General features: G+C 45.3%; 1 protein-coding gene across 1 annotated transcript in view; it reads right to left on the bottom strand.

The window, feature by feature from the left end:
• Positions 1 to 25,055, bottom strand: part of SDK1 (sidekick cell adhesion molecule 1) — a gene marked incomplete at both ends in the record, with an annotated part of 923,105 nt that overhangs the window by 545,078 nt on the left and 352,972 nt on the right. Inside the window, 2 exons of the mRNA XM_080940510.1 lie at positions 19,207 to 19,354; positions 22,330 to 22,436. Of these exons, the coding sequence (XP_080796636.1) occupies positions 19,207 to 19,354; positions 22,330 to 22,436 (255 nt within the window). The remainder of the gene's footprint in view (positions 1 to 19,206; positions 19,355 to 22,329; positions 22,437 to 25,055) is intronic.

The raw sequence follows: 25,055 nt of genomic DNA, 5'->3' as shown, positions 1-25,055 counted from the left end.
TCCTCTCCTATAGCTTGGGAACAAGGTGCCCTCTCTCCTAAGGCCTGAGAACAAGGTGCCCTTTCAACTACAGCTTGTTGGATTTCTTTTCATGGAATGACAAGAAAGACCATGTGATGGCCAACCACATTCTCTGTCTGCTAGGACAGTGCATTGAGGCTGGCGAGACAGTTTAATCAACAGAGAGCTTGCCCAGCAAGCACAAAGACCTGAGTCTGGAGCCCTCAGCACCCACATAAAAACATGGGTGTGGTAATGAATAACTAAATCCCAGCAATGGACAGCTACAGACAGGGCTTGTTGGTCTACCGACACATGAACACATACTCTAACAACCAACCAACTAACTAACTAACTAACTAACCAATCAACTAACTAACTAACTAATTAACTAACTAACCAACCAACCAACCAACCAACCAACCAACCAACTAACTAACTAACTAACTAACTAACTAAGTCCAGCTGGAAATGCACAGATGGAACTCAGGAAAGATGGTTATAAGAATAGGTCTGTCACGTTTGGAGCCAGCCTGCGGGTCAGGAAAGGGAGCTGGGGACAGTCCCTCACTCTGAAGTCCAGGCTGCTGCACAAACATTCTGCAGGCAGAGATGAGATCCTGGATGACAGCATGCACACCATGTGCGCGTGGCACGTTTGAAGCCTGCGTAGCTCAGAAGGCACGGCGCTGATCTCACGTACTTCTTCCTCAGCCCCGTCTTACCTATTGCCATTAAAGATTGGACTTGTGTTCAAAGAAAAGATTAAGGATACAATTTTCACGCTTCCAGATGGTATGGAAGTAATCCAATATATAAAATGTAAGTTTGCCTTACTCTGTATCTTTGAACTAACACCAAGAGAATAAAGAAACCCTTGTGTATTCCCCTGTCTAAAACACTGAAGTGAGCAGAATTACAGCAGTTCCCCCTTATCACAGAAAATGTACCCCAAGATCTGCAGTGAGTGCCTAATGACCCAGATGGTTCCAAGTCCCATGTAAGCCACAGTGCTCTCATTGCTCCTCAGGGCTGTGAAAATCATGCTGTATGTCCTCATGCCCTCTGGGTGACTTCCCTAGCTTCAGGGCCATAACTATGTAAAACAACTTCATCCCCAGCCTATGATGCTTTGTGGTAGCAAAGATGGCTGCAGATTGATTCATGAGCAATCACTGAACAGCACACAGGTGTCAGAAGAAGAAGGATCTGTGTCCTTGTTGGGATGAATGAGATTTCACCACACTGCTCAGAACAACATGTGATTACATTGTTTAATTCCAGGCTCTTCTAGTTAATATTTTTGGACCACAGTTTATTGCACATAACTGAAGTTGTGTAAAGTCAGGAGGACTTCTGAAATAAAGAGAGGAGAAGTCATGCTGATGGCCTAGTCATGACTGGGCATTAGCCTACATGATGGCCTATCTAGTCAGGACCCCCAGATGTACATATGCTTCCCCAATAATACCCCAATCCTGATGTAGGCAGACAACTCTAATAGCTTTCCTGAGGAGGACAGAACAGCAGGAAACATGACTGTGGCATGTCAGGTCTGAGATATGAACTTCTACATTCAGTGGTAGACCTTAACTCTAAAAAATAACCACATACTGTATATACCACCAAAGGATCTGACCTCCAACTTCACATTCATAGCTTCCACTGTGCACTTATTTTTAAATTTCATCTGTATAATGGTTAATTTTTGCATTAGTTAGGCTTCTTTAGAGGAATAGAACTTATAGAATAAACATATACATAACATATATACATGTTGCAATATCCTTTTCAACCCAATCGCCAATTTGTTGCATTTTCCTCTTCAACCCAAATAAACCCATTCAATGAAAACACAACTGTGGTTTTCATTGGTTAGGAAAACAAACTGCGGTCTATTTCGGGCAGATTTACCACTATACTCTCCTAAGAAATCCCTCTCACTTGCCGTGAACAGTCCTCTTGTTCCTGATCCATCCTCTCCTCCTTCTTCCCTGCCCCTCTTCTTCTTCTTTCTCCCTGACTCCCCCTCTTCCGTTTCCTCTCCTTTTCCCCACTTCCTCTTCTTGTCTATCATGTATTGCCTTAACATAAACCTACACATACATGTACGTAAACATATATGTATATATGCCCTTTGTACATGTATGCATATATAATATAATACATATATCATATACATACATAAAACATTTATTAGAGTTGATTATAGGCCGTGTTCCAACAATGGCTGCCTACAAATGGAAGGCCCAAGAATTCTGTAGTTCTTCAGTCTACAAGACTGAATGTCTCAGCTGGTCTTCAGTATACGCTGGAATCCCAAAGAAGTTGGCTGTAATGCCAGTGAAGGATTGGACTTACCAGGAAGAGTGAGCAAGCAAAGGGAAACAAGTGTCTTTCTTCATGACATTTATATAGGCTTCCAGCAGAAGGTGTGACCCAGTTTAAAGGTGGGTCTTCCCACTTCAAAAAGTGTGGATGAAATGGTATCTTCTTATCTCAAAAGATATGAATCAAACGTGGATTATTCACACTTCAAATTATTTAATTAAGAAAAAAGTCCTTACAGGTATACCTAGCTGCTTGGTTCTAGTTAATTCCGGATGTGGTCAAACTGACGACCAAGAGTTAATTTTTACATTTACAGAAAAGAATCACCCAGAAGATGGTCATCTAGGCATATCTCTGGAGAACTCTATTTCAGTTTGAGGTAAGAAGACCTGCCCACTGTTGGCGGGACCATTCCCTAAGCAAGATGGAGAAAGTGAGCCGAGCACTAAGAAGCACTGAGCCACCATCCACAGTGTCTTTACTGCAGGTGCAAGGTCTCAAGCGCCTGTCTATGGCTTTCCCCATAACGATGGGCTGACTATAACCTTGAAGTGTGAGCTAAAATAACCCCTTCCCCCTAAGCTACTCATATAACAAGAAAGTTTTTTTCTAATCACAGCAGCAGAAAACAATCCACTGTCTATCTATTCCTAAAGATTTTCAGGAAAACAGAACAGGATAAAAAACTAGATCAAGAGAAAATTGACCACTATACCAGACAATAGTGCTCTAGAAGGAGAACAGGAATTGAACCACTATATCAGGCAATAGTGCTCTAGAGGGAAGAGAGGGCTTAGAATGGCTGAATCCAGAGGGAGTCCACATAGGTGACTTCTAAGCACTTTAAACCACTCAGCACAGGTGATTTTCAAAATTGCTCCACACATTAAAATATAGCCCCTACCTGTAAAAAATAAATGGTGCACATCACCAACAGGCATGATTCATCTCTCAGATGTAATAATTTACCTTGCGTAATAATGAATGGGCAAGTCGGGACTGAAGAAGGAAAGATTCATGCTCTCAAAGATAAATAAGTTCTGGGGATGCCTCCTCATTTATAATTTCCCAAGGTAAGAACAGTGCAAGCCCGTCAGCTCTGATAAAGACCAAGCACTAAAACAGGAAGAAAAATCTTCCTGGGGGAAGCACGAAGTCCCACTGCCGGGTTTGTCTGATGTTCAACTTTCTAATCTGTCCAGAGCACATTTTCCCCAAGGCCTTCTAATTTACCATTAACTTGAAGGGCAAAGCTGGACCCTTTCCCTACCAGGCTGCAGAGCTGGAAGGACAGACCCAGTCCTACTTCTTCCTCCCTTCCCCCTGCTCCTCACCCTTCCCTATGCCCACTCAGGCCTTAGTGTTTTACTGATCTATTTTGTGCAGGAACTTGCATCTCGCTGACTCCAAAGACTTGTGGGTTGACAATGAATGCAGAGTGCTCTTGGTGATGCTGTGGCATCAGATCCTGCCGGCACCTCTCCTCTTTCTACCTCTCCCTTCTGGACAATGTACGCATTTCCTCTCCCCTCTGTGTCTAGAGATAGTAGTTCTCAGAGCGTATATCACCCTCTGAAAGAGGTCATCCTCTCACACTTTTAAATACCTCATCCAGGGCTTTATGATGCAAACAGACATGTCTCTCACTCATAGACTCAACAAGGGGGTACATGTCTGTACTGCCAGCACTCAGGAGTTGGAAGCAGGACAATTCCAGTTTGAGGTCATCTTTAGCTAGACTGTAGAGTCTCATCCACTCCCATCTTGCCCTGTAAGTTCCAGGCACCTGTACACACAAACCCATAGCTGATCTTTCTACCTAGAATGTTCCTGAACATTTTGGACTTAACATGTTCTAAAGTAAACTCGGCGCGGCTGCTGTTGTTTTAGTAAGCACACACCCAAGAACTGAAACTGACAGCAAGCATCCTGACCATACCATATGCCCAGCCCACTATTATGACCTACACTCTGGAGCTTTAGTTTATCCTTCCTTGTTCAAGTCTTCTGCTCTGACTTAACTAGCTGTCAACACCCTTGCTAGGGCACACTCAAAAGGTTCTCAACTCCCACCTTCCTTTTGTCTGTTCTTCACATGTCACAGGCGTGCAGAGATGAACTCATACGCTGTGGTTTTAAACCCACGATTGTTGCCATCCACTTGTGATTGCTCCTGACAAGCCCCCTTTGGCCTGTCCACCTAAAAGCAGGGCAGTACCTCAGTTCCCCACAGGCTCTTTCTACCTTAGTTCTCCAGGCAGTGCCGTGCCCAAATGCCCAGCCTGTCTTGAGCTGCATGTGTGCATATGTGTGCACATGTGTATGCACATGGCACCCTGCCTAACCCTCCCAACACCAAGCCCAACCCCCATCCCTTGCCTCTGGCCCTGAGATCAAATGTAAGTCCTCCTGCTTGCAAGGTCATCGCCCTGGTCTGTCCAGATCACCTCTCCCCGTTGCTGGCTGCCTCTCACACACTTTGGTACAGATGTTTAATCTTTCTCTTATGACAACAGTTTTGTCACCTGTTTGATCTCACACCAGAACTAACTAAAGGGTCTGACATAAAGGGGACGTCTGGCAAGCATTTTCTTAAGAATACTTTTCCCTTACCTTGTAGAATTTAGAGACAAGGGGGGAATACTTTTTTTTTTTTTTTTTTTTTTTTTTTTTTTTTTAAGGAGAAGCTGTGAAATACAGGACGCTGATCAGAAAAGGGCAAGAGGAGAGGAACAGTGGCTGCGTTAAGGCTACATGTGGTGTCAAAGGCTTTGGAGGGTAGGGTTCATTTTACATTAGATGTCTAGAATACATAAATCTACAGAGGCAGAAAGAAAATTAGTGGTGGCCCTGGAAGAGAGAAGAATGGGGACAGCTGTAAATGTGCTCAGTGCTTTCTTTGGGGATAACAGAAATGTTCTGATTATGTTGGGAGTTGCACAGACTTATACACACACTGGCTTGGATTGCTGGCCTGGGTGAGTTCTGTGCCAGGTATGTCTATCAGGACTAAGAAGAGAGCTTGGTGGGTGAAATGCTTGCTGTGCACTTGTGAGGGCCTGAGTGTGGATCTCTGGAACACATGTAGAAACCAGGCACATGTCTGTGGTTCCAGAGCTCTTCCGGCAAGATGGGAGGTTGAGGCAGGAGAATCTCTAGAAGTTCAAGGGTCAATTAGCCTGGTGTACAAAATGGTGACCAAGAGAGACCCTGCCTCAAACAAGGTAGAAGGTAAGAGCTGACACCTGGCAATGGCCTTTGACCTCCATATGAAACCTGTGGCAAGTGTATACACACACACACACACACACACACACACAACACAAAGGAGAAAACAAGACAATGAGTTGAGGTGCTATGAGAATCTGGGGTGGCTGGTCTTTGGCAGGGCCTTCTGATAGAAATCTTGAGCACCATTATGTTTTCCCACATGAGTGAGTGAGGGGGGAGGGAGATCTGTGTCAATACTTGAAAGCACACTCTGTGGACACTAGATGCCTTCTCTTGAGCTTTACGCACACAGAACCCCATACAGAGCTGGCCCACTGGATGATAACCTTGACATCTAGGGCCGTCACTTGGAAGCAGATATGACAGCAATTACACCTAATAGGCTTTGGCCAGCTCTGACTATAGCAAAGAATGAGCCCCCAGGACAAAAGAATCAGTGATCATGTGGGTATGAGACTTTGCAGTTCACAAACGACTCTTCCAACTGCCGTAGGATATGATTATCACATGCAGAAACCAAAGCCCCAGTAGGTTGGCAAGATCCTCTCAGAACTCAAGGGAGTCCTGGCTGCATGTGGTACCATGAAGCCAAGGCTGAGGTGAGCACAGGGCCCTTTTGCTACCTTCCTACCCCGATGGGCAAGCTGAGACCGATTTTATCAGGAGCAGTCACAAAAATTGATCAGAGAGAAGTGACACACAGCTAAAGTGTCCTCCAGTGACTCTGTTCACATATTATTTGACTTTAAATCACTTAGCTCCTCTCTGGCCCACGCTGTCATCCACAGAATTGGTGTGATAAGCCCGGGTCGGCTGTCTTTACTAGCATGCCAGGAAGATTGAGAGCAGCTGGCAGGGAGATGAGAAGGTCTGTGTCTCCACATTATTGGCATGGGCTGCATATCGCCCAGCCAGTGCCCAGGCTCTCACCCTCCTGAGGACAGCCAGTTCTCTCCACCCCTCATCGCAGCCTGGGGACAACAGATGGCCAAATGTGCTCATGGTAGGCTCTCACTGGACCGGTGTGACCCAATTCCATGTATGGAGTGTAGTCCTCAAAGCACTCAGGAAGTGATGAAACAGGACAGCTGCTTCCTATGGTTGCCCTCTGGTTCTGATCTAAGATGGCAGCACCTCTTTCCTGCTCCCTTGCAATCTCCTTTCCCTTCCCTCCCAGACACCCGTGTGTGTCCCTTTCATATGCCTTGCTGCCTTCTCTGAAATTCGAGGAACCCCGAACCCTGAAGAGGATCAATGCCCTGGTATGGGACAAACATCATATGGTTCTTCTTGAGCTCTGAGAGAATCTGGGAGAACTTGGGGTATGGGGGTACTCAGTGTTTCTGTTCAAAGACCCTGGGCTAAGACCAGATGAGGACACTTCTCTCTATGATGTAACATCCTCAAAGATTAGGTATAGACTGAATCTCAGGTTTGGCTCTGTTGGATATGCATAGGAAATGCACAGTAGCCAGAAGCTGTGGTGAAGGGTCAACCTTGATCTGGGTTCAGCTGAGACAGCTTACAAATCCTTCCCTCATTGCTTCCTCTAGCTATCTTCCCTCAGCCGGGGTTGAGGTCCACATAGCACCTAGGGAACTTGGCCCTTCAAGGGTTAACTTTACACTGGTGATATAAGCATGAAGATATTAAAAGGAAGGAAGAGCCGGGGGCAGGTGACACAGCACTGCTGTTCCAAATGAGACACAGAAAAAGTCGTGTGCTGAGTGACCTGCACGTGAGCCCTACAATCACCATGCTTCCCTAATTACCCAGCCAATATTACAACTGTACTGGATTCCCCAAGGATATCATATCTGGGATGAAAGGGAAAGGGTCAGAGCTCCTCATAGTCTCCATTATATGGTGCTACAAACCTAGGGTTAAAAATTGATCATGCAAAACTGACCTACAAACAAATATTTCCAAATGAGATAGGGAGGAGCCAACTAAGATACTTGTGTAAATTGTGTGTGGGGGCTTGGATAAGGATTCCATTCCCAAAGGTTCATATGTTTGAATGTTTGGTCCTCAGTTAGTGGAACTGTTTGAAAAGAATTAGAAGGTGTGACTTTGTTGAAGTAGGTGTGGCCTCTTTGGAGGCATATCACTGTGTGGGCTTTGAGAATTTAAAAGCTCATACCAGGCACAGTTTCTTTCTCTTCATGCTGCCTGTGGACTAGGATGTAAGGTTCTCGGTGACTGCTCCAGCACCATGTCTATCTGCTTGATAATTGTGGATTACTCTCTAAAACTGTAAGCAATTCCCCAATTAAATGTTTTCTTTTATATAAGAGTTGCCTTCGTCATGGTGTCTCTTAACAGTAGTAGAACAGCAACTAAGGCACTGTGTAGTCACCAGGGGTAACTATTGTAACATTGTGTGTGGAAGCCACACTGGCAGGAGTTTGGGGGAGCTGGTCACATCCATAGCAAAGAAGCAGAGAAAGACGGATGCACACTTAATTTACATCTCCTATTTTATGCAAATCAGAAAGCCCCACCCAAGGAGCTATCTCTCCCATAATTAAAATATATCTTCCCATGACATAATAAGATAATCCCCTATAGACTTCCCCAGAGACCCATCTCCAAGGAGATTCTAGATTCTGTCAGCTTGACAAGGAACACTAGCTGCCAGTTTGTGGTGGTTTAATATGCTTGGCCCATGGGAAGATGTGGCCTTGTAGGCGGAAGTGTGTCCCTGTGAGGCAGGCTTTGAGAGTTCCTCCTGGCTGCCTGGGAAGTCTCCTTCTGGCTGCCTTCGGATCATGATGTAAAACTTCCGGCTCCTGCAGCACCATGTCTGCCTGAAAGCTGCCATGCTTCCTGCCACAATATAATGGACTGAACCTATAAGCCAGCCCCAATTAAATATTGTACTTATGAGAGTTGCCATGATTGTGATGTCTCTTCACAGCAATGAAACCCTAACCAAGACAGAGTTGCCACCTGCTGCTACTTATTAACTCAAAAACTACTTGTTCCTGAAATGAATGTTCACTGCTTAGAATGACCAGTCACTATGCTAAGTTGTTGAGTCTTCAAAGGCAAAGGAAACCTTTTCCTTGCCTCAAGGGATTAAAGTCAGCATAAATAACCAGTTATATGAAAGGAGTATACACAAGATAAGACAGCCATAAAAGGGCATTATTTCCTAGGATATACTGTTGTATGCATTTAAAAGGGCCCCTTGCTTATGATTGTCGGCATGTCAGAACATAATGCAGACACAAATTTAAGAGCTCAGAAAGAGAAAGGTGTGATTCGACTAATACACTCCAGGCTTGGCAACTGGAATTTATTGCTCATTAAAACTGTATTTTAATTATCCTAGTTTTAATTAAAGTATTATGTGGAGTTGGTGAAATGCAATTATGTGCAAGTGACTTAAGATGTATAATAGGCTAATATTTGTAAAGAAATGCATTATTGTCAGTAGATCTGCTTCCGTAAAATGAAGTGGCATTTTATTCCAAATGAAAAATCGCTACATAGAATATTAAACTCCTGTCATTAAAGTTAAACACTACATTGCCAACTCAAATGGAACCAAGCCATTGAAGAGCACCCCTCCCCATACTGATCGGCTTGCACAGGATGGCTGCCTGAAGTGACCTGCCACATCAGCTGAGCAGGCCCCTCACCACGAGCAGTCTCTAGCACCAACATCATCCCCTATGTACCTTGGGTGAGACTGACCGCACACTGGAGAACATGTCCACAATCGGATCCAGCAGGGTCTGTAAGACAACCCTCTGCCACACTGTCTGCAGTCTGTAAGGAAACAGGAATCCTCTGGGCCATCTCGGCCCCATCTCACCACATAGCAAAGTTCTGAAGCACAGACCTCAAGAGGCAGGCTGGGTGAGAACAACACAGCCCGCATCTTTGCCAGGGCTGTGCTCCCCACACAAGCTCTTCACTCCGTCTTTGTCCAGTTGATCATTTTTACTGATATTGATAATGTTTGAAACTACAGAGAGGGTCTGTTGGATTCCTCACCTTAAAGGAAAGCCCTTGGTCTGGGGCGGTAGCTCAGTGAGAGCACGTGCACAGGGCCCTGAGTTCTAATCCCCAGCACCTATAAAAAAACCTATGACTGCCCACAAGCCCAGAACTAGAGGATGGAAACAGGAGGATCACCAGCCTAGCCAAAAACAAAATAAAACAAAAACCATGAGAACAAAGCAGAGAGTGACAAAGCAGGACATCCAGCATCTGACTCACGTATGCATGTCTCTGCAAACATCACAGCATACATATATCACACTACATCGGAACAAAATGGCCACGTGCCCTGCCTTGTACCCACTGTGGATATCAGTTTCTCTTCGAGGCATTCGCAATGAAGGGCCCAAAGTCATCTCAACTTGCTACCCTTGCTGTAGTTTTCCGTAACTGCTTTAGAATGATTTCCCACCTTCTAGCTTAGAGAAAATATTAAAGGTAAGACCAGTATTTCTTATGCCATATTTCCTTCAAGATCCCGCCTCACACTGGGTAATGTCATGTCTTTAAGATTTCCCCACACCCCTTCACCTGTGAAGGCTCCTTGGAACTGCATGAAGCTACTGCGTCACAGAGTCACTTGGCTACTGAAGGCTTCAGCCCATCTTCTCCATTACCACGGTCGGTCTGCTTCTCATAGTGGCTCTATTCCGAATATGGCCATTTGTAAGACCTCCACCCTGAAGCTCTGCAGCTAACCCCGTGTGCCCAGGCTTGCTTATATCTGTCCCCCTTGAAGCTTATTTGACTGACTCTGAAGGGCATCCTTTTTGGGAATGAATATAGTAGCGGTCTTCCCCAACATCACCCCTACTCTCTGTTCCCTCTGGAATTTCCTAGGCGTGGGCTGAGCACCCCACTCTCTCTGTCTCATACAATCTTCCTTACACAGTTTCCATGCTTGTATCTCTGTGCTCAATCTGAGACTTTGCCTCAGATCTTCCAGAACAATCTCTGCCCAGAGTCTACTTTTTCACTCCTCGGTTGACTTCTAAAATAAATAAAAACATTTGAGACGACAAGGAGTGTGGCTCTTTTTTTTTTTTTTTTAAATTAGCACATGAAGGGATGTTCAATATCACTTACCACCGAGAGTGATGAAAATTAAAAGCTCAATGAGGAGAGAAAAAACACAAATGAGATATCATCAGACATTTATAAGGATGGACAAAGTAAAAACTAAAATGGGGCCAGCACTGCACGCCAGAGCGGAAGCAGAGAAGGTCACTACACACACGCTGTTGGTGTCTTTATGAAATGGAAGTCTGGAGGAGAAACTGCTGTCCCTTAACAACAAAACCAAAATCAGAGCACACAACTAGCTCCTGGGTGTCTGTTCCAGAAAAAGTGAGTCCTCCATTCACAGAAAAACTCACACAAGAGTGTGCACAGAGGCTGTATTCATAATGGCTCCAATCTGGATCAACTCAGAGCTAACAACAGACTAGTATTCATACAGAAGGTGCGTTCACACCACACTCACATACTACAATAGCAACCCAACCATTCACACCGGACAATACCCATGAAGCACCTATGGGAAAAAAGCTGGGCAAGGCCACAGGATCAACTGTAACCTCAGTGCTGGGGGGACAGAGGCAGGAGGATTGCTGTGGAGTTGCTGTCTGTCAGCCTAGCTCCATGTTCAGCGGGCGACACTGGCAATAAGGGAATAAGATGGAGAGAGATAGCGCAGGATGCATGGTATCCTCACACGTGTGCATATACATTAGATACACATATACCATATAAGGTACATGGACAAGTACGTGGTTAAAATACTACATTTCATGTCATATAGATTTTTCCACATTCTGAGATGGGATCTCCATGGGGGTCTCCTCTCTACTTGTTCCTTCCTCACAACTGACCTTAGTGTGGCACTTTAGCAAACACATCAAGCAACTCCCTGCATCTGAGCTCTGTCTAGAACATACATCCTTTGGGTCTGCGCATGGCTGGTGCTCATCGGCTGCAGACATCACCCCAAGAGGCCAGCACAGCACAGAGGGGCGACTCTGCAATCCAACAGTGCCGGCGCTGCCTGGCTGTTGGCCTCTGCCCGCCTTCCTTCTCAGCAGTAAATCTGGGATAATCGCAGTCCTCACTCACTGTCCACTGTGAAGATTAAATGACTCATTATAAATAAAGCACTTAAAACACTGCCTGGCAACTCCAAAATTGCTAATTATTATTATTATTAAATGTCATATTGAGACTATCATAGAAATTAGGTTGAATGAATGAAGCCAGACACAAAGGATTTCATATTCAATGATTCCATTTATATGAAAGTCTACAATAAGAAACAATCAGCAATCTGTGGTAATTAGATTAGTTGGGAAGGGGAGCTTGAGGAGAAAGCACAAGGAGTTCTTTCCACTCAAAGGGGCAAGACTAAATCTGTGGGCACTGTTGCAAAAATTCACCCACCCATACGCTGAAAGTGTGTGTACTTTATATTAGTCAAATTATTACACAAAAGTGGCTGACACTTACTTGTGTGTGTGAATGTGTGTGTGTGTGTGTGTGTGTGTGCAGATGGATGTACATTCATATTCATGGAGTGTGTGGATCAATGGACAACGTTTGGTGTTGGTCCTTGAGAGCTGTCCACCTTGCTCTGCATCAGGGTCTCTCACTGGCCTGGAGTTCTCCAAGCAGGCCGGCTGACCAGCCAGTGACCTCCAGGGAACTTCCAGTCTCTACCTTCATAGCACAGGGACGACAAGCCACTTTTTATTTATTTTTTTAAGGTGCATTCTGGGAATTGAACCCTGTTCCTCGTGCTTACAAAGCAAGCACATAAGCAACTGGGGGAATCTCCCCAAATATTAATATTCAATGTAAGGGAGCCCTATCCCTGGATAAGAACCCTGTTGTTCCTCCTTAGTCACATTCTCTTCCCACATGCTGTTCCCACATAGGAACATGGCCTCACCGATGACAGTACTTTAGACGCTTTGCTTTCCTGTTGGCACTGACCAACAAGACTGGTGCCCTTCATGGGGCAGGTATTCGGTATCTAAAACCTCAGGGAAGAGAAGAGCAGGGCTAAGAGGGGGAGAGGGGTGGAAGGAGGAGAGAGGCAGAGGGAGCTGCAGAGGCAGAGGCGGCAGTGGGCGTGGCCATGGGTGCCAGTCTTGCTATGTAAGCATAGAAAACCAAGTTATAAACACTTCCTTGCACATTCCTACATTTTAAAACAAGAAACAATGGGGCAAAAGGGAGAAAAGTAACTTGGCCAAGACTGGAACCTGGGCTGGAGCCCCCATTTTCTGGCCAGCCTCACTCATGCTAAGGAAGGCTCACTTCACAAGTATAGATGTGTTCTATAAACACTCACAAAATACCCATAAAACACAATATAAAAAAATTTAAAGCACATTATTATGAAAGCTCGGTTAACTATAGAAATATTATTACAACCAGATCTACTTCATGGGAGCATTGAGTTGTGGCTCCCAACACAAGTGCTAATTTCGACAGATCTTTCTTGGGGCAGCAGAAATGAAATGGTAATAAGTTAATGGATGCCTGAGTATTTAAGCATGGACAATTATAGCCGGGCTGTTTGTGCGTCACCTGGGACGCTGGTTATTGCCCATACTTCACAGTCCGGATCGTTACTGGCAAGCCGTCTACCGCAAAGCCGACTGGAGCTTTGAAATAGTCAATCTCTAAACTGCACATTTCCAGGAAAACATGTGCGAGGATGCTTGTGCTCACACATTCCTGTCAGGTAGACCACGGGATGCCATCTGAGCACGAAACCCACAATTAAGCAAAGAATGGCACCGTGCACACCAAGTTTTTGCATCCTAATCTGATAACTGCCGGCATGAGTTACCTCCCGGGGTAGGAGAATGCATCCCGATTCATGTTTCAAAGCTTGGAAAACAAAAGGAGGGGAAGAAAATAGATCTAAGCCAGGATAACACGGAGGACTTTCTGTTTTCAACTTAGACTACACTAATAAGACAAAGCTGTCTTCAACTCTGACATGAGAAGACAGCAAATTAACTGTTTGGATCCAGTAAATCAAAAGAATAAACTTGCGTGTTTTTTAAAATATCTTCTCAGATCCATAAAGCCCATAATCATCTATTCAGCTCTCCCAGGATAACCCATCTTCTGCCTTTCCGTGTCAGCAGTAATTTCCTATGCAGCGCTGCTTTTATCCCGCCCCTCGTCCTCCGGGGACGCGCAGACGCCACCTGACAAGACTTGACAGCCGCCCATCCCTTCAGCCCTCCAGGACTGGACTTCTGCTTCTATATCAGGCCATACAGTCACGGAGAGATATGTGCTTTCGGCAGTGTTCACCCTGGGGGAAGCCCAGTAGTGATTAGAAAACACCCCAAGTAGAAAGGAGCTAGAGACGGGAAGGATTAACACAAGGTAGAATTACTGGGGTGATAACCTCAGAGTCTCCTCTTCTTTTTTTGGGGTGGGTGATGGTTCAAAATAGGGTTTCTCTCTGTAACCCTGGCTGTCCTGGAACTTGCTCTGTAGACCAGGCTGGCCTTAGACTCACAGAGATCTGCCTGCCTCTGTTTCCTGAGTGCTGGGATGAAAGGCCTGTGCCGCCTCTTCCATGAGAGTTCTGACTAAAGCCATCAATCTTAAGAGGATGATAAGGAGCCCCCCACTCGAAACAGGACCACTACAAGTTGGGTACAATGAACCCTGTTGTCAATCTCCATCTGTATAACAGCAGAGATGGGTAGCCGTTCTGCTGAAGCTGTGGAAAATGAGATCAAAGTCCCCGAGAAGGCAGAGGTCATAGGTTCTGGAATGGGAGTCCCACGGTTGAAGTCTGAGGACAGGGAAAGAAAGGACTGTCAAGCACTTGAGTGCGGTGTGAGCCAGCCCTAGGCTTCAGGCACTAACAGCCACGTTAGCTACGGACTCTCTCTCCCCTTCCATTTCTCCCCGACCGCATTACGTCTTCATTGCTTTTACAACGTTTTCCACATTGCCGTGTAAGCTGTGTGTTTACAAGCTCCAAGAGCAAAGGCTTTGGTATCCGTCAGATATCATTAAGCTGTTGGTGTAGCCCATGTTCCCTGGGCCATGGGCACTTGTGACTGTACAATGCTTTCCTCTGCCATTCTGTGCATACTAAAGTAAAATTTCTCTATGCAAAGAAGAGAAGAGAAGAGCGGGAAGAGGAAGGGGGGGAGGGAAGGAGAAGGGAAGTTAACCTCGGTGGCAGAGCACTGGCTGATACATTGCAGCACCCTGGGCTTGGCCTACTGCTCCATGTGCTCCAAAGGTTTGCAACGAGATGAATAGGCCAAGGTCAACCTAGACCTCCCCACTGACCTCACATCTGATATATGCAACTAGCTATTGGCTGTGATTGTCCAAATCTAACTGTCCAAAAAGAACTGCAGAAACCACTACCATCTCAGCACACACACACACACACACACACACACACACACACACTCAACCCCTTCCCCCCATTCACATACACTCATTCTCATATACCTCCACACCTCACACACACACACACACACACACACACACACACACTCAACCCCTTCCCCCCATTCACATACACTCATTCTCATATACCTCCACACCTCACACACACACACACACACACACACACACACACACACTCAACCCCTTTCCCCATTCACATACACTCATTCTCATATACCTCCACACCTCTCACAAACACACACACACCAAACACAAACTCACACACACTCTCACATATACACAAAAACTCACACAAATACACATTCAGACACATGCTCACACATACATACACACTCACAATACTCACACACAAATATATACATACACACAAGCACACCATCTCCCCACATCCCCCCCCCCACGCACACACTCACATACACTCAGTCACACAAAGCACATGTGCAAACCTGCTTCTCCTAAAATTAAATTTTTCTTCCTACTTCAGGAAACAGTAATGCCATCTTACCAGCGGATCGGGCCCCAGATCCTAAGATCTGCCTGTGCTTTTCCCCATCTCTTAAATCCCACATCCAATCCGAAAGGAAATCCTGGAGATTCTGTTCTTTCACTATCCTGATACGTTACACTTCTCCCTACCTCTACCCAAACCCACACAAGCCCATGTTCTTTCAAACTGAAAGCTGGGCTTCTAAATAAATGAGCAAAAACACCTGAAGCCGTGGGAGAAAAGATCAAAAGCACAAGGCAAGCTCATCAAGGAAAGCGAACAGGAGACTCGGCTTGCGGGGCGAGCATGGGCTCCAGAGTCAGAGCCCGGCCTCAGTCCTGCTGCGGCAGCCTGTCAGCTGCGTGCCCTGGGGTAAGTGAGCATCTCTAAACTTCAGCCATGATAGCTGTAAGTGGAGCTAATTATAAGTGCCCCAGAAGGCAATTCTGAGGATTACAGAAGATATGTTTCAAGTAGGTCCTCAATAAATAATAGCTGGTAGGATTATTAATAGTCTATTTAACTAATTCTTCAAGTTTGGAAACATTAGGGTTACTGTATCTTTTTTAAGAGAAAAAAAATCCACTTCATTATAAGCCCCAAGGTCAACTTTTAAAGGTCATAAGATACTGTTATAAAGAGAGGGAGGTGGCTAGGGTGCCCCCCACAGAAAAGGTCTCCAGGAAGGGACCTCACGTGCAAAGGCTACAAGTTCTTGACCTGTGCTCAATTTCACGATGCATTTTGGGTTGAATTCTCCAGATCCTAGACGAAGCCCTGGTGGTCTGGAGCAGATTGGGTGCCCCCCTGAGCTCCGTGCATGTGTGTGTGTGTGTGTGTGTGTGTGTGTGTGTGTGTTGTGTGTGTGTATGTGTGTGTGTGTGTGGTGTGTGTGTGTGTGTGTGTGTGGTGTGTATGTGTGTGTGTATGTGGTGTGTGTAGTGTGTGTGTATGTGTGTGTGTGTGTGTGGTGTGTGGTGTGTGTGTGTGTGTGTGGTGTGTATGTGTGTGTGTGTATGTGTGGTGTGTATGTGTGTGTGTATGTGTGTGTGGTGTGTATGTGTGTGTGTGTGTGGTGTGTTGTGTGTGTGTGTGTGTGTGTGTGTGTATGGTGCAGCCACCTGGGTCGGAAGTGGAAGTTTCTTAGGGGCAGTATATGTTGGAACAGTGTATAAGCTGTTGGGAACAGCATGCATGCGCTGATTTATGAGCGCTCACACAGCAGGCCATCAGGAAATGTTGGGTGGTGATGAGGTGGGACATACAAAACTAAAGGACCTTGTAGAAGCGTAAACATTCCTAATCAGCCCCGTCATCCACGACACTGCTGAGGCCGCAGGTTCAGCAATAGCTTTATGCTTAGAAACCGACTCTTTGTTTGATGGGACACTGCGTTAGGACTTTAGTCACACCATCCTTTATCAGTTCATTAGAAATTCAATAGTTTTTAGCATGAATCTGCAAGTAATAAAAGCCATAAAATTGTGAGTTATCTCAATGTAAAAATCAAAAGTTATTCCAGTGTACGCCCTGACATAGGTGAGGTTGTCTCATGTGCATAGTGGTTCACATGGTTGACGTGTGAACCAACATGTATTCATTTGTTACCAAATGAATGAAAATGATCCTGACACCATGGATTCCCAGCCCCTGGTATTACGACCTCCATGCCTGAGAAGAAGTCTAATGCAGCCTACTTCCCGAATTGCATTTCTCTCAGTACCTCAGCGTCTGTCCTACCTCCTCCTGCCCTCCCATACTCCTCCAGTGCTCCATGCTGGTCCTCCTCCTGCCTTCCCATACTCCTCCAGTGCTCCATGCTGGTCCTCCTCCTGCCCTCCCATACTCCTCCAGTGCCATGCTGGTCCTCCTCCTGCCCTCCCATACTCCTCCAGTCCTCCATGTTGGTCCTCCTCCTGCCCTCCCATACTCCTCCAGTCCTCCATGTTGGTCCTCCTCCTGCCCTCCCATACTCCTCCAGTGCTCCATGCTGGTCCTCCTCCTGCCCCCCCATACTCCTCCAGTGCTCCATGCTGATCCTCCTCCTGCCCTCCCATACTCCTCCAGTGCTCCATGCTGGTCCTCCTCCTGCCCTCCCATACTCCTCCAGTGCTCCATGCTGGTCCTCCTCCTGCCCTCCCATACTCCTCCAGTGCTCCATGCTGGTCCTCCTCCTTCCCTCCCATACTCCTCCAGTGCTCCATTCTTGTCCTCCCCGAACATTTACACCACACTGTGTCTCAGCTGCTTTCTGCACAGCAGGACGGTCTCCCACAGTGATGAAATATTGATCCTTCCTCTTTGTTTTACCCAGTCCCAAGAGACATCTGTTATGATTGGAATCAATATGGAGGTGAATATCCAAGAAACTTCAGATACAGAAAAAAGGTTTAGCAGCAATGCCATGGAAAGGGATTGGTTTTTTTCTTTTGCAAGAATTCTGAAGCATGCTTGTTGCATATGTTTCTGTTTCCTCCTATTTCTGTCTGCCAAAATAGAAACAGTGGGTCAGCAGGCCCATGCAGGGTTCAGATGTCAAGGTGGGACAGCAGGTCTAGTGGGCTTACAGAGGGAGGTCCACGGTACTCTGCTAAGGGGGAAAGTGGGTATAGCCCATAGTTAACTTTACAACTGCATCTGAAGCCTGCCTTTCAACTATCTCACACACCAAACCAAGCCTAGAACCTTTCCCCTCTGGCATTCTTATCTGCAAGCAAGCACTTGGCAGCATAAACATGTGACTTAAAGTGTTCCAAGATTCCTTCTGAAAATTTTTATTTTAGAAGTTTTTGTCGCTGCAATATTATCTTTCAATTCTATTGCAAGCTGCCCACTTAAGTAATACACAGCAAAGACTAGGAAGTCGGCTCAGTGGGTAAGGTAACTGACTCACAAGTGTGAGAATCTGCATTCAGATCCCCAGAACAATGTGAAGTTGGGCACAGAGGCATGAGCCTGTAACCCCAGATTTTTTTTTCCTGAGATAGGAGATGAAGATAGCTCATGGGCTAGCCTGGTATACACGGTGGCAAACAACAGACTGTCTCAAAGTACGTGGATGGAGAGGATCACCAGGATTATCCTCTGTTCTCCACACACACTCCCTCGGGATAAAGTCAAAGCTATGAACCCAGGGCTCTTTTGAGTCACTAAACGCTCCAAATGGAGAACACTTGCCTGACATTCAACACGAATCTTGAATGTGGGGCATGCAGGAAGACCTTGAGATGGGCCTGAACAGTGTCATTAGCAATAGATGGGCGAGCCCCTAATTGGACCAAAGGAAATAAAACTGTCATGGAAGAATGAAAGGATAAGGAGAAATAAGCAGTAATTGGTGCTTTATTGTCACGGACAGGAGCATCAGATGTGAGGCTCAAGGGAGAGTGGAGGGGACCCCACAGCCGTGTACGTAAACACCAGGCCTGGGCGCATGAGGCAGTGCGCAGGTCGGGGGTGACAGTGTGAGGTGTATTCAAACTCGAGAGGAGACAGGTTCAGGGTGTACCACAAGCAGGAAGCAACGGCACAAGGACACTTGCTTAAACGGCTTAAAAACAGGCAGGTTGGCCGCAAAGCAGCTGCTCATCGGGGAAGCTTCCACTCCAGCCACCGGCCACACGGCCATCCTGTGTCTGAGAACACGGTACAGGCACGGGCAGTGAATTACATCTGCCCTGGGAGCAACTTACATTCTGCTGCTTGGAATAATCTTGTGTCCTTCTCTAAACCATGTCACTTGCGGCCTGGGGCAGCTGATGATAGGCAGTAAGTTTAGAAGCGCCGCGTGTCCTTGAGAAACTGTTTTCCTCTGGTCTGTATCCATGAAGTTCCCCATATCTGCAGAGAAAAATTAGACTTTTAAGTTCTGGAGCATGTTACTTTTTGAGGGGAGTAAGGGTCAGAGAGGGAAATAGCTGTGTTTTACAGTGAGGTCGGTGCTGCCACCAGGTTTAATAAGGTGACAATCAAGAGTGAATGGCACCATGAGAGAGAGGAGCAGTGACTGGGCCACGTACCTCTAAAGCAGCTGCAGGGCCCTCATCAGCGAGGCCACCGGCCTTTGTCACACTGCAGTAATATAATGGCTGCTCGCAGTTGACTGTAACACTTTAAAAACAATTCTGGAAGGCATCCCAGGCCCATGCAGCAGTTTTTATACAGAGCTGCAACACATGCTGAACACCCTGCAGGCACCCCTCCCCTGCCTGGGTCTCCTCATCTGGGGCGTGATGGGGGCACTGTCTCCACTCACAAGTCTTTGGAAACCAATGTGTTCCAACCCTTGGGGACATCACAGAGAACTCTCTTGCCTACCCCACACTGATGACATAGCATGGGGTAGACATCGTTCTACTGATTGAAACAACTAAAAAACATAAGGACCCAGCCACCAGACTGTAGATTTGAAAGTCTCCCTTATAAACTGGAAATCTAAAATATTAAAACTATTTCTATGATACGATTGGATGCAGCCCATGCATACAGATATTTCCACACCATATTTTTGGGGTATAGTAATGTGTATGTGTTCCCATTTATGCAAATATGTATGTATATGGGGGATCAACATACATACAACATTACACATATGTATGTCTATATAGAGGCCAGAGGATGATCATGTATCTGTCTGGATTAATTTCTGTGTGTTGTTTGAGATACTGTCCATCACTGAACCAGAGGTTGATAACTGGCTAATGGGCCATCAAGCCCCAGGGATCTTCCTATAACTACCCACCTGGTGCTACGCTTGGCTCTGGCTTTATATGTGGGTGTTGGGATCCAAACTTGGTTCCTCATGGTTGTGGAACAAGCACTTTAATGACTATGTAATCCCTTGGCCACTGTATATCCACCCACCCGTCCATCCATCCATCCATCCATCCATCCATCCATCCATCCATCCTTTCTTTTCGTTTTTCCTTGAGGTGGAGTCTCACCACGTAACCCTGGCTGGCCTAGAAACCACCATGTAAACTGGGACTCACAGAGATTTAAAGATATGTGCCAATCATGCCCAACCACCCATATTCAATGCTTCTCACTTTTGAGATTTTTCTATGAAGGAATGCTATCATCTGTAGCGTTATCATTAAAAGCTGTTTTCTATGTGACAGGACATAATATGAAGACACAGGCAGAAGAGCTATGTGACACTGGAAAAGACACCCTTGCCTATGTGAACATGAAGGAAGACCGCATGCTCTGTCAGAATGAGACAAAACATCGGACCAACTATGTGAAGCTCAAACTTCATAAATACAATGTAGTGTGCTAGAATCAATTCCAGGCTCTTAACTTACTCAAATATGGTTTGGGTATTGATCCACATTCTATTTATTATGTTTTCAATTTTTCTATTGAAGGAAAGTTTTGAATTGCTCTGTAGATAAATTTGGCAGCGACGTCATCTACAACAAAGTGGAAAGATTAATGCCTCCCTTGAGGCTTAAATAATGGCTAAACAAGTATAGTATGGGGGCTTCTCTGTTGTGCCAGAGGCTGTGAGAGGAGAGTGAGACAGGATCATGTTACTATATGCTAACATAAAACTATGGATCACAACTGGGACCAAAATTAGAAACAGCAATCTTGGAACCACCAGAACAGGAGAGATACACTACAGTGTGGCCTCAGGCCTGGGGCATCCTATAATGTAAAATTTCAGAATGTTCTTTTGCTTATTTTTAAACAAGACATTTTGGTAGTATTTGCAACTACACTGAAGCAGACAGTCCACTGGACAGATCCTCTCCTTCAAAGACTTCCTGTCATAGGGAAAGAGCATGCACAGGCCCTGTCCCTAAAGACTTCATGAGAGTCGAGGTCTCGGCCCTTTGACTTCTTTTAAAAGTTTTGCTCCCCAAAATGGATCTGCTGAATAAAGAATAGATCACTACAGCATTAATGACAGCCAGGCCATGACTACCAGATCTACTGAGCAGCAAAATGATTTCATAACAGGTCATGGAGAAGAAGCAAGGGAATATGACTTCACGTGGGTTCAACTTTTCATTCTACACATTTTAATCCCTATACCTACAAGACAATGGAGTTTGGTTTATACAGAGCACCTTTCTTATCCCTCTTCCTGAACCCTACCCAGACTTGGGAAATCATTGAAAAAAAAAAAAAGCAATGCCTTACCTGGGTCCCTGAGTTTGGTTTTAGATTTTAAAAACTATATGTATGTATGTATATATGTATGTATGTATGTATGTATGTATGTATGTATGTATCTATCTATCTATCTATCTATCTGTGTGCTTATGTGTGTATTTGTGAACATATGCCACAGGATGTGTGTAATCATGGTCATGTGAAGGTCAGAGGACAACTTAAAGAAATTTATTTTTCATTTTACCATGTGGATCCTGGGGACAGACTTCAAGAGGTCATCAGGTTTAGTGGCAAGGGTCTTTACCTACTGAGATATTTTGCCAGCCTTATTTCCAATTTCAGCCATAATTCTGCATTATTAATTATTTCATTCATTCATTCATTCATTCATTCATTCATAAGCAGTGTCTCATGGTTGCTCTATCTGGCATTAAACTCACTATGTAGTGAAGAATCATCTTGAGCGCCTGATCTTCTTGCCTCTCCTTTCCAATTTGGTGCCATGGTTAGAGCGTGGGAGCATTATTCAAGCTAGGCAAGCAGTCTACCAATTGAATTAGCTTCCCAGTGTATCACACTGCTGTTTTATAGGACCGAAGGACAAGTATCAATTACTTAAACACAGAGCTCCTCCCCACGGCTGCTGCAACTCTGCTCATCACTTAAGGCCCTTGCTCCCCCCACACACGTACATGCTACTTGAATTTCTGATTTTCTCTGCAAGAGAGCTCCCATCCTGTTCCGCACCACGCAGCGGTAGAACCCAGCATCCAGCTTCTGCAAAGAGGGGATGATATACCTGCAAAATGCCAAAAAGAAGTGTTAAACCTCAAAAGAGCAAAGGCATCTCTTCCATAAGACACTCAAGTAATCCATTTCTCTGGTATTGAAGACATTCCCAAGCCCTCCCTGATAGAGACACCTGAGTTTACTTCACCTATACCCCAAATCCAATGAGGCTGTAGAATTTTACATGGAGTCAGACCTTAATCTGTGTCCTGTGTCAACACAGTTGTCCGTGAATTAGGTTTTACTATGCTGTTGGGGTTGGAATATGTAATGTCCCCGTAGGCTCACTTGTTTGAACACTTAGTCCCCAGAAGGTGGAGCAGCCTTGAGATATGTGAATTCATTGGAGAAAGCCAATCGCTGGAGAGTAAGGCCTTGAGGTTTTACAGCAGCCCCTACTTGCTATTTACTCTGCTTTTGGACTGCCAATGCAAAGTCAGCAGCTGCCTCTAGCTCCTAGCGTCATGCCTTCTGTGCGGTGTCAGACTGTGAGCCTTTGGAACTGTGAGCCAAAAGAAATGATCCCTCCAGTAAGCAGCTTTTTGACAGGTATCTGAGAATAAGTAACTAGTAGTCACGGCAATTAAAGCAAACTCGTCAATGTAAGAAAATCATTTATTCTCATGCTGTGAAATCTCGGAGTTTCTGGACATAAATTCTGGAACTACAACTCCTTCACACAAAGCCCATGTCACTCTGTACCAAAGACCACTGCCACCTTCCGGATGAACTGTGGTTGTCCTTAAGACAATGTGGGCTCAGGACCAAAACAATGCTATCTCCACCCCAGTGCAGATGTCTCTTAGTGCCTGACACTGAGAATAACTTTGTCTTCTCAGATGACAAAGTCCCAGATGTAATCATTTACCTTGAGTAATAGCGACTAGTTCTTGTTTCCATTCCTGGGACTGTAATAATCCCTCACACCCCATAACCCTCACATGCCTCATCAGCTCTTCACAGAACAGTAAGAGACACTGTTCCTATGACAGCCCTGTGAGCATAACATAGCAGTCCTGTAAGCCAGCATGTTGGAAACCTGTAAGCAAGCTGGGGTGTACTTAATGACTACTGTTGAAAATCCAACAGCTCCTGAGCCCAGACCTGAGATGATACTGAATCATAGACCATGTTCATAGACAAACCAAGAACAAACTTTGTGCAAGCCATTTGTCTGACAAAGGGTTGATATTTAAAATATTTAAGGAGCTCCCTAAAACTGAGAAGGCAGAGATCTTAAGAAGGGAATTTCTAAGGGGTTTGTGAGAAGGCACTCAGAGCACTGACATCTGGAAACTGCAAACACCAACCATACTGAGGCAGCACTATCCACCCAGCACCCAAGAAACCTAAAAATAAAGAACAAACCATTCTGACAAGGGAGAGAAGGGAACAGCTTTGTCGGGTGCTGCTGGGATGTAAAGGGAGACACTACTACAGAACAGAGTATTCTTTGCAAACTGGAACTATTATAGACTTCACCCCGCTTCTCTGAAAGGGAACTGTGATGGTTTGTGTATGCTTGGCCAGGGAGTGGCACTATTAGGACGTGTGGGCTTCTTGGAATAGGTGTGTCACTGTGGTCATGGGCTTTAAGACTTTCATCCTTGCTACCCGGAAGCCAGTATTCTCTTAGCTATCCTTGGAACAAGAAGTGGAACGCTCAGCTATTCCAGCCCCATGTCTGCCTGGACATTGCCATGCTCACACCATTACAATAATGGACTGAACCTCTGAACCTGTGAGCTAGCCCCAATGAAATGTCCTTATAAGAGTTGTCTTGGTCATGGTGCCTGGTCACAACAGTGAAACCCTAACTAAGACAGGAACTGAAATTAAGGATATGAAGATACTGAACTCCATGTTCACTGATGCTCTGGTTCATGCAAGCTCTAGAAAAACAAAAAAACAAAAAGAAACCCCAAGAATCTGCCAGCATAGGGACGGATGAAGCACGGTGTATGCACAAAAGAAAACCAAGAAAGCCAGGTTTCCCCCAAGCACATGAATGGACCTGGCAGACACTGTGCTCACTGGAAGAAAGCAGTCAAAGGAGAATCAGCATGTGGTGGTGACAGCAGATTAGGTAGAGAGGAGGTAGCACGTAAGAAAACTAATTTTAGTTATATAAAGTGAAGAGAAAATTGCTCAGTGGTTAGGAGCACTGAATGCTCTTTCAGAGGTCCTGAGTTCAATTCTCAGCAACCACATGGTGGCTCACAACCATCTGTAATAAGATCTGATGCCCACTTCTGGTGTGTCTGAAGACAACTACAGTGTACTTACACATAATAAATAAATAACTTTTTTTAAAGTGAAAAGTCATGCAATGTACTATAAGGCATAGAGTACACAGCTACTAACATGGCATTGTGCATTCAAGGTCAACCAAGAGACTGCTAGGTGCTTTTTAAAATGTTTTAAATCGTGTTTATTATTAACATGGGTGGGCATGGTACGTGGAGGGTGTGCATGCCACAGTGCACATGTGCAGGTCACAGGACAACTGTGTGGAATCTATTCTCTCCTCTACATTTCCATGGGCTTCAGCAGTTGAATTCAGGCCAAAAAGCCTACATGGCAAGAGCCTTTACCTGCTAAGCCATCTTGCCAGCCCTGTATGTTCCTT

This window comes from Micromys minutus (genome assembly GCF_963924665.1).
Source record: "Micromys minutus genome assembly, chromosome: 29".
Lineage (NCBI taxonomy): Eukaryota > Metazoa > Chordata > Mammalia > Rodentia > Muridae > Micromys > Micromys minutus.
Note: the sequence above shows the minus strand (reverse complement) of the source record. Positions and strands in the feature narration are given on the sequence as shown.